Genomic DNA, 21,115 nt, shown 5'->3' with positions numbered 1-21,115 from the left:
TTTATTTATTTATTTATTTTTTATTTCGGCCAAGACTCCCATTGGAGTCTTATTACTGCCTAACCATGGTTGGGGGAGAAAGTTCTTCATTTTGTGGGACCGCCACTCAATGAAAAAAGTCAACGTCCCAGGGCGGATTCGAACCGACACCACCAATAGACATCTAATTGGTAAGACTGTGTCTTAACCACTGAGCTAAGGGAACCCCTCATACATATTATCCACGGTCAGCTTATCTTCTCATCATTAAAAATATTTAAGCATCAACGAAGTTATTTTTAGATATTTTGACCTAAGAAAATTTAATTTAGCAAACGTATTTATTTCGAAGTTTATTAAAAGTTCGTTAGCAACGTTTGTGGTGAAAAATGTTTTAGAAACAAAAAACCTTTTATTTTTTCCCACATAAAATTAACTAACTGTGGCCCTCGGTTTCATAATTAAATATAAATAACAATATTATGGCTGATCAAATCACAATATCAGGTAGTTTAAAAACTCTTTTATTGTAATAATATCATCAGTTTATTATATCCTTTATCTTTAATGGTAGATTACCTCACAATTGTTTGAAGTAAAAATATTAATTTTTTTATTATATCTATGTTATTTGATGCTTCCTATATGTGTATCTAAGGGGTTATCGTTTAAAGAGTTTTCTTTTACTACTTTGATACCTTTATTGACCGCCTTTATCTTCCCACAATATTATAATTATAGTCATAATAATAATTTTTACGTTATTATATATTATTATTATTATTATCATAAGTTAATTTTCACGAACAGGAAATAAGTGGCGTGCACGCAGGAAATTACTAACACCCAGTTTTCACTTCAAGATTCTGGAAACATCTATTGAAACTGTAAGCCGGAATGCGGAGGAATATGTTTCTTATTTACTAGCCTCGGGAGGAAGACCGGTTGAAATAGGAGATAAGATTTTTTTAATGACTCTTAAAATAATATGTGGTAAGATGCTTCAAACCTAAAACACATTAGCTAACAATTAAGTAGTCTTAATTTATTATTATATAAATAATAATTTACCTTTTACATCTTAATTTTATAATCTATTTTTGTATACTATCTTATATTTCAGAAACGGCGATGGGTGTTAAACTGAAGACAGAAAATAATGAACAAAATGAATACATAAATGCTTCAAAAAGGTTAGAAATATAAATTTTATTTATAAAGGAAAAGTAGATAATTCTATGGCGTAACACAGGTAATAAATAGATTCCGGTAATCTCATGCATGTCTGTTAAACACAACTTCGGATATTCTTGCTGTTAAAGTGCCGTTTAGTGATGAATGCCAAATAATATGGCAATGAAAACTAAAATTGTCATAGTCTTAAATAAAATATTTTTGCGTTTAAGAAAAGCTTCACAGTGACGCATCCTTTGGATAGGTTAGGTTCGGAAAGATCTAGGTTTACGGTCGTTGAGGCAGCTGTACAGAAGATTTAATATTTAGCTATAATCCAATCGCCAGGAGAATGCCGCTGAATAGTGAGAGACGGCAATCCAATTTTCTTCTATATCTCACCCAAACAAACCACATTTTTTTATTTCTTTAACCCTACCGGGTTAGTCTTTCATCCATCCAACATCTTAATGCCCATATATATATTAAATTTTTTTTAATACCTATTGGCAATTTTTCTAAATTCTGTCAGGGAAGAACATGTCTCAAGGTGGTCGCCATCCATTCTCCTTTGATTGCATAGCACAGACATGGGATCCAGAGCCAGGTATATCTTGTGAAGATGACTTCGCAGATAATCGTGGCCAGTCGTCAGGCGGAAGCAGATTACTGTATCTCTTGGGAGGTCAGTTGGGATCGGATTTTATATTAAATTCTTATATCTTTTTCATTCAACCTTTTCCATGTGTGTTATTTTCGTTTCCTTTTCAATTATGATCCTTACCATCCTTTTTACCGAGTCATAAGATCTTGGATGTACTAGTTGAGGCAACTTTGCCTTGCATGACTATCTGTCTCTTCGTTTCCTGAAATCCCACAATGGCTCGGAATTCCCTGAGGACCACATCCGTCCTTTGAAATTTCAGGTCGTGGAGGAGGGATTTCCCTGAAAATACAGCATTTCATAGAATTTCGTGCGTGATAGTAACAGCAAGGATAGTTGCTTGAGTATCAGTGAAGATAACAACGTTTTGCTCTTGCCCCCTATACAGTGTTCTTAAAGCGGTATCACCGTCGATGTTTGTACCATCCTTACCTACAGCAGTACTGAATGGGAAATCTCTTGAGTAAACTACTGCTTCAGCATTTCTAACGGTTAGTTCAGCTGATCCGGAGGTATATATGTGAAGCCAATACTGAGGAGGGTATTTTTGAGCTATTGTTTCCAGGGCTATTATTTTTAACTGGGAGGCAGGTGTTGTTTTCTTATCTTATCTTATATCCAGCCGCAGGAGTTACAACACTGCATTGCTTGCATGTTATTGGATTGGGAAATGTGTTCATCTTAAATTAAAACCATTAGCATCTCTCGTGAACCAGACATAACTGATAACTTTTTCTGTTTAATGAATGGTTGGTGTATGTAAAGAGTTTATCGTACGAAACTCAAATTACGTCTTTAAAGTAGGTAGAAATATGTATGTTTAAATTTAACTTTAGTATATAAAGGTACTTGTCTTGACTAATAGTGATTTTCTTTTCAGTTGTCATGATAGTATTGTGTACAGATATCTCAGGGTTTGGCTCTTTCCAGACTTTATTTATAGCCGTTCTAGAGCAGGTAAAAAGTTTTTCCATTGTGCAAACGTTGTTCACAATCTAGCCGATCAGGTAAACAATTTTTGTCTTTAAATGCTTAACTAAATTTAAGATAGTTGAAGTAAAATTATGACAATCTGTCTTGTTTTTGAGATACAGTCTTTTAGAAGATGCGATTGCCATTCTATGCTTAAATTTCATCTAAATTGAGAAGTTTTTTTCCAGTATTTTCAGAATAAAGAGAAATTAGAACCGATCGTAATATCAACATTTTATTTAAGGAAAGCATAAATATAATTAATGATAAGACATTGTTGTTAATATTCTTACATAAATATTTCAGGCGAACCTTGAAGTAACTTTAAATAATGCAGTGCATAGATTAGTACCCCAAAAAAGACACTGAACGGGTCGGCCACATATAAGGCCAACTCGTACCAGCAAAGCCAAATATCCCATGCACACCCTTGCGTATACGCATTGTATGATAAACGTGTAGTGGCAACTTTAGCAACCCTACATAAATATTTGATATGTCAATTATTGATAATCCTGGGCTATTTGATCAAATCACACCATCTAGAAACCCCTTAAAGCTAGTAGCAATCAATTACAAACCTATATAACTGAGTTTTTAAGCCGTATGTTTTGTTTTGTGTTCAAATATGCATATTTTATCAACCTTTTGACTTCTAATGAAAAAAAAAATGTTAATTTCGATATCTATCAATAGTAGAACTCTGTGTAAATAAGACCTCAAGCATTTTAAATCTGCCTATATGGAAAACTAAATGAATAAAAAGCCTATTTTATATAAAAAAATATTTACAGTCGTCATTATTTCTCCAAAGATGCGTTAGGTGCAGAAAAATCTTTCAATGCTTTGCAATTAAGCTATATATATATGTATATATATTTTAATTTCGAATCTTACAATTTTTAAACTTTTAGGTTATAATAAACAGAAAAAAATTGTTCCTAGCTGAAGAAAATGGATCTAAGAAAAAGGATTTGAGAAAAAAAGGTAAAAATACATTTAAAATTCATAGTTATTAATTCTTTTGATAGAAGTGTTGTTTATGAGTAATTTAAAATGTTCTATAAATCAGTATGTGGAGATCAGTTCCAAATGGTTCTGCAAGTAAAATGGCTTTTCAAGCTGAAGCATACATATTTCTTATTTTTTAACTTATGTTTATTATGCAGTTATTAATCAGTATGTAGTGTTAACTAGTCGTGAATAGCTGGTAGTATTATCTAGTCGTGGTAGTATTACAACAATATGTATATGTTACAGAGAAAAACGCTTTCTTGGACCATTTGCTTGCACTTGATCATTCCAACCCAGGTTTATTTACACATTCTGATATCAGAGAAGAAGTTGACAATTTCATGATTGCGGTAATTGTTCTGCTTTTTTGTATAAACTTTTATAAAAATGTATTTGTGCATTAATTTTTACCTGTCATAAATGCTTAAGAGATATAAGCTAGAGAGAATCAGTTTGTCAATATGTTAAAGTCTTACTTATATATATTTCATTATTTTGAAATTAAAAAAAAAAATTATTTTATTTAAAGAAAATTAAATAGAGAAATTCCATTTCTTACAATTTTCCCCCAAAACAGTTAATATGTAATAGAAAACAGTTAGGTTTTGTAAGGTAAGGTTTTTTTATTAAAAAATATTATATGTAAAAATAAACTATGCATGTAACGAACTTATTTCATATATGTGTCAATGCGTTGAGCACCACTGAATAATAAGATCACTCAATCATAATGCTTTTTTTTTTTAATCAATAAATAATTAAAGGTTTTATATAGCCAATGAAAGGAGTTTTAATTTAGAATACAATTTTATTTTAGTTATCATAATTTTCTAAGTATATTACAATATGCATTTGGATTATTTAAATCAATAGAAAACTGTTGTATTTAATTTTGATAGAAATATATTTAAAATATAATTAAACTTATATAAAAATTGATGAACTAATGTAGGCTTTGTTGCAGGGACATAATCCATCCGGAGCAGCTTTGAACTTTTTACACTTTTTATTGGCCAACCACCCGGATGTTCAAGTATGTTTTACATAATCTGACTCAGAGATCAAAATATCCTACCATTACTATTTTAATGTCGAGTACTAAATATTTTATTTACATTTCTGAATGCAAATGCTATAATATTTTTCGAATGTCATGTGCTATGTTTACGTCGTTCGGGATGCCAGGATAATCACTGAAGGCAATTATCCATACATATTTATTGATTAATCAAGACTGAGTCCTGCAAAAGTATTAATTATATTTAATTCCTTTCCAAAGGCTCTTTGTGTTTACCAGTTTACCAATTATTGAATATCTTTATATCTTTATAAAATATTGTCACCATTAATTATATAATATAATAAGATGTGGTATTGTGCAATATAACAACATAAAGAAACAAAATAATTATTTAAATTTGTTTTATCAAATGATATTATATATGGTTTAATGATAAAATGAAATTATTCAATGATTAAATGAGTCAGATAAATAGAGTTTGTATTACATTATAACTTATTACGTAATATGTATGTGAATGACTGCTGAGATGTGTGTAGTAGTCTTAGCCTTGGAGTTCTATTTCTGAAGAACCCTTCTTAGGACTTCTCGTCGAAGTTCGTCCTGCCCTCTTTTTAGCCCTTCTCCTGTGTTGACCAGTTTCCCTCTCCTTCGTAGAAGCGTTACCATTCCCGAATCTTATTTCCCATTGGCTATCATTAGCCACGCCCAAAAAGAGTACGTAACAAGGGACTACAAATGTTTGGTACAGGTGTTGTGTATAAACTATAATTGACCTACCTAGTGACAAAGCGAGCAGGGTTTTAATAGATTTGCTGGGGTGGGTGCCTTAACCACCTGGTCCATTAACCAGTTAAGAGAAAGTGTCCCTGTGTTGACGGACACTGACCCAGGACAAGTATCAGCACATCTTTGGTCACACAAAGACAATCAGAATGGTTATTACATATCACATGTAGCATTGTATATAACTTCGTTCACAAACGTAACACACCTAATATTACTAAAGTTTTTTTATTTGATATATGTATATATAGAGAAATATCAATTACAAATAAGGAAAATTTTTTGGCAATACAAGGTTAACAAATATTCTAGACCAAAAAAGTCTCTTTGTTTGTAATTGATTTACAAACTATGTAGTCTTCTGTTTTTATAATGATTTTTAACTACTGACAGTCCTCAATCCAATTTATCTTTGCATTTGTTAGGCCTAAAATTATGTTTGGCATAGCGATAAGAGGTTCATATTGTGGTGTTATTCTATTTAGATTCTAACGATAAATGATATGTTATATTTACTAAATATACAATATAAAGTAAAAAAGAATTATATTTAGTTGTTCTTGTAAAATTATTCTATTGAGTCTTCTGGTTAAAGAGGAAATAATTACTTTTAGGAGAAAGTATATGATGAACAATTGGAAATATTTGGTGGTGACGAGAGAACACCAACGTCTAAAGATCTTCAGAAAATGATTTACCTCGAGATGGTTATAAAGGAAACATTGAGGCTTTATCCAAGCGTACCAGTATATTCGAGGTTTTTAAAAGAAGATCTAAAACTTGGTATGAAATACATTTCCTTAATAAACAAATAAATTTATGATGAGATTAAAAGTTTCTCCTTTTTAATTTTTGCAGATGAAAACATTGTCATTCCTGCAGGTCAGACTGTCGCAATCTTAGCTATTGCTGCTCATCGATCCAAAAAGTACTGGGACGATCCAGAGGAGTTCATTCCAGAAAGGTTCGCTCCAGGGATTGAAAGGCATCCCTTTTCATTCATACCTTTTTCAGCCGGTCCACGAAATTGCTTAGGTAATATTACTACAAGACCTTTTCAGCTCTGACAACCTTATCTTTGTGTCTTTCAGTAGTTATGATTGTTTTTACAGGTCAGAAATACGCAATGGTGGAATTGAAGACGATTGCGTCAACAATAGCGAGGCGTTGCTGGCTGGAACCTGTGACGACTTCAGTAAGTTTGGACTACGGTATTACTTTGCATCCAGTTGAACCAATAATAGTTAAGGTCTTCCCGAGGAATGGAACTAGAAGATTTAGCTCAAAGAAGAATGGCCAATTTATCTCTTGAGTCTATGAAATACCGGAAAAAATACACCGGCCAAAGTTTTGCATATTCAAAACATAGAACAAAATAGAATATGAAATGGGCGCAGATGTAAATTCACTTCATCTCACACTGTCAGTACAATAAGATACATCAAATAGAGAGCGTTAGTCCAAGACAAATAAACATATAAAGCTTAAATAATAGGAACAAATTAAGGTTTATGAAATAAAAGGACTTATAAACTTGAAATACATCCTGAAATGAATAAATCTTCTTATGTTATTATATGTTTGGAATATTAATATAAAATTTATAATATTTTGTATATTTTCATAAAATTAAATATATTTTTTTTAATTTTGTTTAATCAACTCAGAATTAAAAGTGATGGAATGATATTTTTGAGAAGATGCGTACTCTGCTACCTAACTATGTCTGAATTAAAACTTCATGACTGATGGAATTGTGAAATTATCAACATCTAACAAATAATTATTGATTATTTTACTAAATTATTAGATTTAGTGAAAAAACATAACTTTATAAAAATGCTACTTGATTAACTCTATCCCCATGATGTATGCGATAATGCCAAATAAAAAATATGTATAATGAAGCTAAATACTATTACCGGTTATTCAAAAGGCATTTGAAGGATATATATTTCGTATTTGTTTCTGATAAATATAAATGGAAGTTAAAGAAAAAGATAAATATTATAAGTTGAAAACCCACAATAAAAATATAAAACACGTATTACATTATGAAATAGGATCATCGATTCGTGTTCATGGACTTCTGATCTCACTTTTACGGCTTTATTTCACTACAAATAAGCATTACCCTGTTTTTTTTTCAATTTTTCTAAATCTTCCGACACAGTTCATCATAAATCCTACCTAAAAAATCCCTTCATGCCAAATTTTGCCTTTAAGTAGTCACTTTCCTTCTTGTTCCCAAACAGTTATCATTGACAATAAACCCCCTCCTTCCTCACTTCTATTTTTCTATTTCTGTAGATACAAAACCATATTCGAATGAATTCATAAAAATTATATATTATTATTTAAAAGTAGTTATGTTATATAATAAAATAAAGATTTTTTATTTAATTTCGGAATATTCATTCGAAATATATTTCTTTTATTAGATAACCTATATTAGATAAGGACCACAGCTACGGAGGAAACCAATAAAATGTCGAAATGTAACAAGCTGAAGTACTCTGGCTTGCCCACCCTAATTTTGATTCTGGGTACGCCATTGACATTACTGGTTTTAATCTAGAAAGCCAGACTAACAATAAGTCTCGCCAAATATCATCATATTATCGTCACTCTTCGACGTGAAACATGTTTTCCGGTTTTCTTTGACAATACAAAGATTCCACAAACAGATATTGTACATTATATGGAACTGGTATTCGATCAAAAGTTGACAAGGGGTGATTAGAGTATTGAGAATAAGAAAAAAACCTTAATCAAAGGCTAAGACTTTATTCTCTCCCCTTTCGAAACATTAAAAATTAAACTTAGAAGTTGAAAGTAATACTTACTTACTGCAGTCAAAAATAGGATCTAGGGATCACAAATATTTGGTATAGCTAAAAAGACTAAATCAGACTCGAAATATTTCAGGAAAGTATTAAGGGCAATTACAAAAGTTCCTTGTTACGTTAAGAACATAAATTTACATATTAACTTTTTGAAGCTAAATTTTAGCTCCTCACACAAGACTAAAAAGACAGGAAACTGGACATCGATTTCGACCATTACAGCACTTTTGTGCTTATGGGTACTCCATATGTAACCGATCTAGCCCGAACCAGATATCAATCCTTCTATTATAAACTTCCTAACAATCAAATCCTTCCAGTATCTAACTTTTCTTCTTCTTCTATTCCTAAAAATCCTCCGAGGCGCCTGAAAAGAAGATCCCCAATCTTCAACCGAAGATGAAAGAAGGCCCTGAGACCTTCAAGTGTAGAAACATCAGAGTGCTACCAATGGGTTGTTTCTCTACATGCCTGTATCACTCCATTTTCATCTTACATCAAATTTACTTATTATGTTTTTATGTAAATAGAGCTGAAAATTACAATAAATAAATACAAAAAAAAGAAATTTAGCAATCACAAATGGACCAACTACAGATGATACCTTGCCAAACTATAAGAAAATACAAACAAACTCATAAATGCCATATACATGACACTCATTCTCGTACATGACACTCATACATGTACTCATTCTCATTCTCATTCTCATACATGACACTCATTCCCGGTGACGTCCTCAAAAGACTGAAGAGAATCTGGATGAAGGATGTTAGGATCCTCGTGCAACATTTAAATTAGATATCACGCCTGGAGGAGGTAATGCTCTTCTTCAAGCCCCTCAGTTTTGGTCTGCTCTGTTATTTTTTTTTTTAAATATTATATTTTTAGACTTTTTTTTCACCCTTCTTTTATAGTCACTGAAGCAACTACAATACCTACACCTAGCATAAAATAGTATCCAACAAATTAAACTTATATGGTATAATAATTGCTAATAAGTATCAATCAATTAAACATTTTGGAATCTATGAAAAAGACAATATTTATAAAAGAGATTAATTCCGTTTCCAATCGAAAGCCACTATTCCTATTCTGCCAAATCATGCCAAGTGAGAAAGCAACAGTTATCTATTAAAAAATTATGGGAAGAGGTCATTAAGAGATGTTATCAACTCTACTCTTGCAAAAAAACAAAAAAAAGGGTCCAAGGATGGATGTGTGAGAATCTTTATCCTTTTCTTTGTTATATTAAAATATTTACCTCAATCTTAAAACACATGCAGTATGGGATAGCAGTTATTTTGTTATTCTAGATGACTTATTTGTAAAGCTCGGGATACTATAATAAAGATTAAATTAGTTTAAATGATATGAATAATTAAAAAAATTAAATATGGACTATAGTAAGCCCAAAAAGTGGCGCTACGTCCAGTCTCAGATACTGGGCCACCTTCGTAAGCCTTCATCACGCTGGCGAACCTTTGTGTCTTTGGTTTAGTTTATTTTTTATTATTTCTTTATTTGAAAAATTTTATTGAAATTATATATTATGTCCCACTAAAGAGCAATTTGTATTATGATGTAAAAACACAATCATACTATATATACATATTAACTAAAAATAAATAATAATAAACAATAAAACAATTATGTATTAACTAAAATGGATATACACATCATTAAATTACTTATACACATCATAAATTAGCATGGGTGCAAAATAAAAAAAAAAAAATTACTAAATTTTTATCTCAGAACTAAAATGTATAACTAAACAAATATTTTCTTTATTAATACCCGACCATAGTGAATTCCAGACATTGATATATGTACATTATAATACATTTAGTAATTCTGATGTAAGTTAAACTGGAGTGTTACAGGCGTGTAGAGAAACTACCCATTGGTAGCACTCTAATGACATTTTACATTAGCTGGTCTCGTGGCCAAACAAGATAGATAAAAATATTTTTACAATAATTCATCATTGTTCAGAAATTTATTTTTAAACTATTTTCTTGTTAATACGCTTCCATTTTTTAAAAAAAATAAAACTAGCTGGCATTCTCAACTAGATTATTTACTTACATATAATTAAATATTTATTTTTTTTAAAGGTGTAGTGTGGAATATGGAATGGTATGGGGTAGAGATAATATTAACATAGAAATTATGCAGCCATTTAACAACTTATCGCTCTGGAGCATAAGTATAAAAACTAGATTTATCATGTTCGATGAATGTACAGTTATGATAAAACATTAATCCCCGTAACGAAAAATTAGAAAACTTTTAGGAAAATTTATATTAAAGAAAATTAAAAATTTTCTCTTATTGAATTGTAGCATGATTTGTATGAATTTAACTTTAGCAGAGTAATTGTGTGAATAATGAAATTTGTGTAGAATTTTCCAGTTTTTAATTAATATTTTGTACTTAGTAACGATCGCTTTTACATTGTTCGTTTTTAAAAAATTATTATCTTATTGAAGTCACTGATCAATATTTGGAAAAACTAAGAAATACTAGAGGGAAATTTTCAGTAATGTTCAATTAGATACTTTTTAATATTCCAGAGCACATTAAAAAATACGAAGTATTTCAATATATATAAAGTTATTACGTCAAGATCATTAAAAAAAAAAAGAATTTTTAAAATTTTATTCCTTTAAAGGATTACATCCAATATGTTGAGACCAGATGCCAACATCTATCGGTAGGTGGCAAAAGAATACATAAAAATGATAGACATAAGTAAAATGTACTTATTACATTTTTGACTATTACAGTAGTGTGGAGTATATACAATTTTTGATCTAGATAAGTACAATATGAACTGATCTCAAGTGATGCAACTAACAATTTAATTAACAACTACTAAAATGAAAATAAAATAATAATTATCCAAAAAGTTAAATTAAATGTAATAATAATAAAAATAACTGAAAGTATTATGGAGTGAACATTAAAGCTGCAAATTTATAATTAGTGCATTAATATAATAATGAGAATAAAACAAAATACAGAATGTGATAAAAATAAGGATCTAATAATATATATTACTAAGCACACACATACGTTGTAAATGGTAATCATGATATAATAAATAAATTATGTGGAAAAATATAGCCAGATATTTGGTGAATAAAAATCAATTATTGGGAATCATAAAAGTAAGAAAGTACCCAGGTAAATATTAATTTAATTTTTGTTGTTGATTTATTTATTAGTTCATCTTTTTAGCGATTGAACAGATAGGTACCATATAGTTTAAGGTACGTTTACCAAATTTATTGTTATTGGGTGGTAGGATAAATTCAATTTTTTTTTTCTAACTTTTTTAGATATATTATTTCCTTTCTAAATAAATTATTATCCATAAATTTTAAGACGATTCTATAAAAATAAAATAGTTGTAAGGTCGAATAATTAAAGACATAGCATTTATCTAGTTAGGTAGGGTGTGGTGCATTTATGTAGTTGTGGTGGGGAGAGGAGAATGCGTATATATATATGTCTAAACCTCATTGGCCTAAGGTCAGAAGTAGATGATAATGGTTGTGACTTTGGCATTAGTGTGTGCGATCCTGGTGGTCATCCTCTGCATCCTGGCCAAATACAGGAAGACATCCACATTGCCTGGGCCTGGAGGACTTCCATACTTTGGATATGCCTTCAAGATGATGGGATTGACCTCCAAAGGTAGTTGAAAAAGAAATTAGCATGGTGCTAATTAGGAATTAAAGTTTTTTCTACAACATAACATTAGTTTAAAGAATAATTTATCTATTTTATTGATTAATGTTGATAATTTTATATTTGCATGATGCATATACTTTTTTTAAACCAGATTTGTCAGCAGCCATTTTTATAAAATAGAATGATATTAGAAAAATATCACATAGCTTTCATCGTCCTAATTTGAATTGAATATGACATCTGCTTAATTTGTAATTATTATAAAAGGTACAACAAATTTGTTTCAAATAATTAATGATGAATTTTTCTTTCCACGTTTTGTCTGTTACAATTTTGCGTTATTCTACTCTATCTGCTGGGACTTTAGATATTAATTTACACAAAACCAATTTATTTCCAAAGCTAAATTATTAATTTTACATTCAAAAATTGTTTTTCAACCTGAGAAAAGGGCAGCATGAATTTGGGAAAACCGAATAACCCCCTTACCTTACTCCATTTCACTCTTGCTTAGTATTTTTCCAAAATATGTACAATTTAGTTGTAGTGGTCATGGTTATTTTTATTACAATATTTTGCAAATTTTGTTTTTTTACTATACGTTTCTCAGTTATTTACTGCACGAAAATCAGATTTTAAGTTACTAGTTATTAAATGAAGAAAACATGAGTAACCCGTATATACGTATTGATAAGTTTTTTCTTGATTTTTTTTTTCTTTTTGAGGATCTTCATACTTAGCTAATAATAAATAACTATGCTTTGGTGAAGTTTCCAGCTAATAGTGTTTACATTACAGCATTTCTTAAATAGTGGTACGTCTTACAAAAAATTATTTTTTTTTTTTTTGTTTTCGTTGAGAATTGGACGTATTCTAAAGACAGTAGCACTGAGTGCTATTACTTTCAATCTACGGGTACCTACAGACTTCCCTCAAGCTATTAGTGTTGTAAGAAATTAATTTCAGTTTACTGTACAATCTATTAACATTTTATTGTCAGACGTGTCACTAATTAAGAATAGCAGGAAAAAGGATGTTCTTAGATGATTAAATCGTACTAAGCACCAATATTTGCAAAATTCAAATTGAGATTAATTAAATATTATAACTGAATTTAATTAAATAGAAGCATTGGGGATGTATTCTACATTGAATAATCAATAACTAGAGACCGGATTTTCATTGAGTAACAACCAAAAACGAGTAACATAAAAACTCAAAATTTGCAAAATCTTATATTAAAACCTAAATTAGGTATAATAGAACTAAACCCTACAATAATAAACTTAATGGTGTATTTTTTGATATTAATATGTACATGGATAGCTTACCGAACCATATTTGAATAAAATAAAGTCGGAAAATATCGCATTTGTGCAAAAAAGTTCTAAAAAACTTTAAATAATTAATTCATAATTAATAAACCAAAATGTTGTCCAAAATGGGATAATTGAAGTGAAAGCTAACTGCATTTATTTTTTTATTTATGTCAGCAAGACTGGAACACCCAATTTCAAACTTCTTTAAACTACTTCAGTTTCAAGATTTACGCAAATTATGCAAGGTACTATTTAGAAAAAATACTAAAAATATTGAATTCTATTATTAAGCTCTAAACATAGGATTTTATATTTTCCAATTCTTTATTATACGAAAATTTAATCATGTAATTTCATTTTTTTTATTTCAATGTAATGAAAAATAGAACAGAACAACTAATATTTTTGTACGTAAATTTAATTTTATGGATGTAAGTATGTTCTATTAAAATCGAACTTTGACTCGTGATATTTATAAGTATAATTTAAGCTTTAAAATTCACTTTTATTGCAGTAACTTGTGATTTCCTGAAAGAAAGGGATTCGATTTGTCTTCAATTTACGGTGCTGGCATCAATTACCGGACCAATATAGAAGTAGATAAGAATAATTGAGCTCGAATAGTTGAATCAACTCAATTAACTATAATTCGTTACTTCTGCGACGTTTTTTTGTTGGGTTTTTCCACAAATCACAAACATGTTTGTATGTTTACAATGATTTCACTGTTAACACTAAAAAAAAAAAAGGACCAAAATGCAATTTTGCATAGAAAATCCTTTAAATGTGCAGTTTTACCTAGAGAGAAGTAAGTGTGGGTTATTTGTTTTTCCCAGACTTACAGATAGTGTGTTTATTACTGTGTTTCGTTTTATACATATATCATTAGTGTAGCTAGTTGCGTATTATGTCTTCATTAGATTTCAGTAAAATCAATTCAAATATTTTCCGATTCTTGTATATTTTTTTTAAAGAGATTATTTCTTTAGATTTTGTTTGAAATTGTCTTTCTTACGGTTTATTTATTTAGGTGCATAAAATTTGAATCTATGTCCTCTTAGCCTAAAATAAATAGTAATCAGTTAGGTATGGTTTGCTAGATGCTTTTCTTTTTTTTGTTATATACAGTTTACTGAACCCTATTGGTAAACTAAGTCTATTCCATCGCTACCAACACCTAACATGTAAGCTCCTTGCAACCTCTTTTATTTTCCCCCGCTTTGACTACGACTAAAATGGAGGCAATACTTGTAATGGTCTTCGACTCTCGTCACCCCTACATCAATAGTCTCCTGCAATTCTAATCCTCAGTCCACTCACAAGAAACAGGATCGGGTCTTTCTACTCTTAGTAGAAATCTCTTCCTATAGACCTCCATTGAAGCTACAATGCCCTTTGGAATTATCTCCCCTCTAATGTCGGCAATGGTTCTTCAGATGGTTCATCTTCCTTTAATATCCCACCTATACCAACATCTCAGATCACAAACCGACGCTCTCTGATCTCTGATAAATCTAAATTTATGAATAAAATCATGATTATGAGTGAATAACTGTTTTTATTAGGCTGTGTCCGAACAAGGATTCATTTATTTCATTTCCTCAAGGTAGTATCCTTGGTTCCATCCTCTACAGTCAATACAGCTGAGTGTGACATCACAACCAATTCTAACATTATCCTCACCACGTATGCCGATGTGTGCTCGTAGTTAATAATAACCCTTTGATTGGATCTCAAATTCTCCAGTCCCTTCGAAGAATGTTGCCGAAATCGGAGGATGAAAATAATCCCATCAAATTACCTGTACTCTTTGTCGTAAACCTGCCCAACAGTATACTTTAATAATGTTCCTCTTACCCCTGTAGAACTGATCCGCTACCTTGACTAACTTGGAAACCTCACACAAGACTGAAAAGACAGGAAACTGCAGGTCGATTCCGGCTATTACAGCACTTACTAGATACAGTTTTAACTTCCAATTCATTACAAAAGAATGATCTTCATGACAATAATTAGGCCTATCTGGACATACGGATTTGAGCTTTGGGGCTCTACTAAACCATCCAATTCCTTACAATCCAAAATCCTTCGTAATATCTTCAGTGTTCCTAACTTTGTCACAAATAAAATCATCCATAATGATCTAAACATTTCTTATGTAACCGATTTAGCCCGAACCAGATATCAATCCTTCCATTACAAACTCCCAAACCACTCAAAACTATTAGTTTCTAACCTTGCTTCCTCTTCCATTTCTGACAATACTCCAAGGCGTCTGAGAAGAATATGACTCGAGACCTTATATTGTAAAAATGTTTTTAGAGTGTTACCAATGGGTATTTTCTCTACGTTCCGATATCACACCATTATGATCTTACTTTAAATTTACTCGTTGTATTTTATGTACAGTTGTAAATATCAATAAATAAATAGATTAAAAAAAATTCATTGCCTCAGGAAACCAAGTTTTCCTAGCTCTCTCCTGTTCTTTTCATCTACCACCTTTTCAATTTCATTTCTTATTTTATGTAATCTGGATATTTCTGTAGCTTGAAGTTTCTTCCTATAGTCACTTTTTATTGTTGAGGTTTCTGTTTCATACATAATAATGTTCAATATTAAACTTTTTTATATATTTCTTCTAGTTTTATATTGAATATTAATATTTTTTCCTTGCCGTCTGCAATCCTTTTTTTTCCATTTCCATATCGCAGGAACAATTTAATCCAATAAAATGTTAAACCATTTGCAGCATCTTACTCAGATTTTGGTATATATGCATACATATTTATAAAAATGCGTAAATGCATTTCTGGTACATATGAAATTATTGATTCATTTAAGTTCATTTATTGCTTTTGTTTTTTACTGTTATGTGTGTTTTTTTATTTATATTAAGAATTTATTTTATTTTGCCTACTAACATTTTTTTAATTTAAATATTTGTATTAATTTAGTTTCTACTTAATTTTTTTTCTTTTAATTGTACAGTTTTGCTATTCATGTGGGTCCTAGTCCGATAATAAAGTATATTATCTATTCTATTCCAGATATCATTCCTCTGTTAATGAAGTGGTATAACGAATATGGAGACATTTTTGAGGTGCAAATGCTTGGTATGAAATATGTAATTGTGACAGAACCAGAGCTTGTGAAGGTAATGCCTACAATAAAATTATTAATAATGTATGTCTTTGTGGTTACTGATCGTTCCTTTGTAATTTTAAATCAAATATGAACTTAAATAAAGTAATAAAGATATGAAAACAGAAAATTTTAGTTTCAACGAATAAGCATTTTAATAAAAGTTGCGATAATTTTCATTATAATTTTAAATTCCAGACACATAAGATACTGGTAGATAGTAACCCATAAGCATCATCAACATAGTTGTTAATGAATGTTATTAACAACAAAGTTGATTAAATTCCTACTCTTAGAACTTTTAATTTCTCTGATCTAGTTAGATTTCCATTTAGTTACCAAATGATTCTTATCCTGTTAGTGTTTTGGATAGATCGGCAGTATTTATTTTTTCTCGGTAATGGTTCAAAGTAAAACAAACTGAATTGTGAGGACGTAGTGGGTAGTGTGTAATGTGCGAGCATTTTGGACCATCACACAGGGGTTATTTCACCTGAAAAAATGGTCAAAAGTCAATTTTATTTTATTTATTTCTACTCATATATAGTATTTTTATTGAGTCGCCATATGTTTGGAGTGTTGAATGCCTGAGCTAAAACCGTTGACCGACTTAGGATTTCCAATTATTTATTTCTGTTACCGTTGATGATCATCAAGGTATGCACTACAGTTTATGACCATTTTTAAATATATTATCAAACTATGACAGTATTAAAGCTACTGTCAATACCAAAGTATTATACTTCTATATATACTTATATCTTATTTCTATTTGATAAGAAAGAATAATTAATGAAGTTCTTATATCAATAAAAAACAGTTGTCGCAGAAAAGTGTAGTTCATTGTTTTATGTATTTCTTAATCATAATTGACAAATAAAAACGTTGGTTTTTATTTTTAATTATGTACAAAATGTTGTGGATTTTCTTGCAAAATTACTATGTGCACGAACAAAATATATTTGAAAATAAATTTTTAGGCATGAAACAACCACAATCACAAACAGCAAAAAAATTGGTTTTCTTCTCATAACAAAGGAGATATTTGTAAATTAAATAGTAAAAGTTGGCATCAGGGAGATTTCGAAATCCTATTAATGAAGATTACGCTGGTTGTCCTTCGAAGCTATTTATGACCGAATGTTTGGTATTAAACATATATAAACTCACATCTATAGATATTAATGATCTTTCAAAATTAAAAGAAATAAACTTAAAGCATTTGTATGTTGAACAATACATTCTTAAATCAACTTATTATAATTTATATTAAATATTTCCTTGAAAATCATTGTTGGGGAACGGTAGGAAATGACGAGTCAGATTAAATCGTATATTAGAGAAGGAAATAAAATATTCAGAGTAGAGTTTAAAAAGGATTAGGTTTAATAGTCGATGTTCCATAAGAAGGCTATGGGACGAATGACGAAAATACAAGTAGGAAATATTTAGAAGGCGTTGATAGGTCTGTGAATAAAATGGGGTAGATAAAGAATTGATTTGAAGTAATCCTAAAAGTGAAGATTTTTAGATGAAAATGATATTTATATTTATATGAGAAAATTTAAGTTGATTTCATTATGATAAATTTAGAATTTATATTATGCCATTATATAATGTTATATTATAATATGCCAGCCATAAATAAATTAATATGGTTTTGTTTATTTATGTTGTTCTTTGCTGACCGCACCCCCGATAAACTTCTCCAATCATTAATCTACGGTCAACTATCTACACCTCATTAAAAATCAAGATATTTTGAAATCAGTACAGACTATGATATTTGACAAAAAATAAAAATATTTAGAAGGAAGAAATAAGGCATATATGTTGGACATAATGTTAGTTTTTTTAATTACTTTTTTATGACCAGATAGGCTTGTTGGGCCTTATTTAGTCATTTTAACATTTTGTTAGTTTTTTATAACAGTTAATAATAGGAAGGTATAGCCCCATGCAAAAGGCACTTCAAGCTATGTACAATGTTTTAGCCATTAAACTAATATGAATAATAGAGATCAATTATAAAAATAATTACATAAATTAGAATAATTATAGTTTATAGATTTAATAAAATTATATATATTTTAGACTTATACCCATAAAATAATAAGTAAAATATTAATATCAATAAAAATAAAAATAAATTAATATATAGCTCATACCATGATATCTTGCTTTAGCCTTGGCTTCAGTCTTCAGGATATGGTTTGATTTCCAATGTTGTAAGTTACAGCACCTTTAACTGCAGGTAGCTGGAAGTGGAATTTTGTAAACCGTTTTTTGATAAAACCTTATTAAAATGTTCTTCCAATCACCCTAGTAGTTTGCGATGTAGTTGATTGTTTCATATAAACCAGGAGGAATCTACCACGATTACTCAGGACCTTGAATATTGAATGACTGCTATATACTGTTATTTAAAATATATCACAGTGAGTCTCTGTTTTCCTGGTTTGTTTCTTTTCTGGTTTCAGGTTTTTTTTAAAGGGATGACCGTTTTTTGGGTGATCACTTGGATGTCTGTAGTTTTCCAAGCCAGTACTGATGAAGGCTAGAAATTCTAGGAGAAGTGTAGGCACTAACGAATAAGTTTTTTGACTTATTTGTGTTATTCTCTGACCGCGCCCCCAACCATCTACTCCTCATATACCTTATTTTATATTTTAAAATGAAGATAAATATTCACCGAGGGCGTGGAGAGTGGATTTGTATAAAAATTGGCAGCCAATAACTAACAATAATTAGCGGTATTAGTTAGTTATATAAGCCTATTTGATAAGGCTGATCATTTTAACCCGGCAGGAGTGTACTACCTCTTTGTTCCCTAAGAGGTGTCTCGTGAGCATTTATATCATATGAGACCATTTGTACTATTTTTTTTCCTATAGAATTGGACGTGATGACGAAAAGATCTCTAAGATTACTTTCAATGTAATTTGAAATTGAAATTGTAAAATGTAGCTCTTTTATCAGAGGCTGAAGAATCCAGATTCTGTAAAAGATCTAAGATATTCTTAACTGGGCTCATGATTTCAAATAAGAAACGCAGAAGGTGTTGAGGTTAACAAACTGCTCAAATGAGAAAAAAAAGATGTCACATTAGAAGTGTACTGGTGAGAGAAATGATCATTCTTACAGTTAGGAGGAGGACAGGGCAAAACTGTATTGAGTATAGTTTGGGAGATAACAGTGGAAATAAAAAAAACAAGTGAAAACAACATCAACGAGTTAACGGAAGACAGACAACAGTATAAACAAAACAGATGAAATACTAAAAAAATATAGCCGTTTCCCAATATGAGCAAAATTCTCAAGGCAACACCTTTCTCTGGTTAATCAGAGTATTTCTTTCAGGAATTAAATCCCGTAGGGTTACATCGTAATATTTTCAAATTTATTACTATTTATGTTGAAATCATATTATCTTTCCTTTGGCGAAATAAACCCGTAATTTCATGTGGTTTAAATTCACTATCTATTGTAGATAATTAGTTAGCTGAAACTGACTTCCACAATATGCTTTATTACCTTTTCCAAGACAGACAGATTGGTCAGAAACTGTATTTGATAAAAAAATTTTATATACTACTTATATAGTTTTTACTCCAGGAACGGATGATCGGTCAAATTCAATTATTTGAATAATATTTCAAATAATAAACCTTAAAAAGGTTATATGTACGTACATTTCAACGGAAAAGAACCATGACATTCCAATCCTATTCAAATGGATGTACAGAGAGATGGCATTGGACGCTAAAATTTGTCATCGCCTCTACCTAGGAGTCACACTTGATCCCCACCTCACTTTCTCCAGCATTGTCCGTGAGAGGCTCAAGATGGCCCACCAGAAGACTTACAGGCTCTATCACCTGTTGAAATTAGCGCAGCTCTCTCTTTGGCTGAAGCTGTAGAGTTATAAGGCTGTTCTCAGACCAACGCTGCTCTAAGGTGCACCCCTTAAGTGACCCTATACAAAAGCATTTTTCAAAAACTGCAGAGCTTCCAGAACGCCGTCCTTCGGAGAATAGTAAGAGATACAACGTTACAGAGGACCAGGACTAATATTATATATGATGAACTCTAGGTTTCCTCTGTGCCGGAGTACATAGGCCGGAGACACATCAAATTTTTTGATGGACTAAAGGCCTGCACCAACCCACTGTTCAGGGAATTCGCCCCTCCACTAAGACCTGGAAGGTGGCAAGGAACTATCCTCTTGGTGGATATACTCGCCGAGGGAAGGGGTTTGGGCTCCGCAGTCTAATTATTATTATTATTATTTTATGGGCAACAGACTATGGAGACCTAAGTCCTCGCACGATGTATTAGTAAATACATCGTTTGTTTGTTTGTTTGGTTGTTTAGTGGCGCCAAACTTCATTGGTCATCAACGCCATTTATATTTTATTTAATTTTGCTAATATTCGTTAAATTTTTATTTATTTTTATTTTTATTTTTTATTTTTTTTTTTTATTTTTTTTTTTT

The 21,115-nt window shown here is 30.5% G+C and overlaps 2 protein-coding genes across 4 annotated transcripts in view; both read left to right on the top strand.

The window, feature by feature from the left end:
* The window catches only part of LOC106683621 (cytochrome P450 4C1), a 12,293-nt gene extending 5,110 nt beyond the window's left edge, over window positions 1-7,183 (top strand). The window contains exons 4-12 of one of the 3 annotated variants that reach the window (XM_067048687.1): window positions 790-972; window positions 1,103-1,172; window positions 2,697-2,823; window positions 3,703-3,775; window positions 4,049-4,152; window positions 4,767-4,835; window positions 6,224-6,392; window positions 6,468-6,644; window positions 6,704-7,183. In XM_067048687.1, coding sequence (XP_066904788.1) covers window positions 790-972; window positions 1,103-1,172; window positions 2,697-2,823; window positions 3,703-3,775; window positions 4,049-4,152; window positions 4,767-4,835; window positions 6,224-6,392; window positions 6,468-6,644; window positions 6,704-6,921 — 1,190 coding nt within the window. In that variant the 3' untranslated portion in view covers window positions 6,922-7,183. The remainder of the gene's footprint in view (window positions 1-789; window positions 973-1,102; window positions 1,173-2,696; window positions 2,824-3,702; window positions 3,776-4,048; window positions 4,153-4,766; window positions 4,836-6,223; window positions 6,393-6,467; window positions 6,645-6,703) is intronic. The other 2 variants (XM_067048688.1, XM_014425200.3) reach the window with 2 other exon arrangements.
* A 4,828-nt stretch (window positions 7,184-12,011) lies between these two features.
* The window catches only part of LOC106683607 (cytochrome P450 4C1), a 25,240-nt gene continuing 16,136 nt past the window's right edge, over window positions 12,012-21,115 (top strand). Inside the window, exons 1-2 of the mRNA XM_067048689.1 lie at window positions 12,012-12,160; window positions 16,527-16,633. Coding sequence (XP_066904790.1) covers window positions 12,013-12,160; window positions 16,527-16,633 — 255 coding nt within the window. The 5' untranslated portion in view covers window position 12,012. The remainder of the gene's footprint in view (window positions 12,161-16,526; window positions 16,634-21,115) is intronic.

This window comes from Halyomorpha halys, unplaced genomic scaffold (genome assembly GCF_000696795.3).
Source record: "Halyomorpha halys isolate HHAL.00 unplaced genomic scaffold, Hhal_1.1 Scaffold499.1, whole genome shotgun sequence".
NCBI lineage: Eukaryota > Metazoa > Arthropoda > Insecta > Hemiptera > Pentatomidae > Halyomorpha > Halyomorpha halys.
The sequence above is the reverse complement of the archived record's forward strand: the minus strand, read 5'-3'. Positions and strand labels throughout refer to the sequence as shown.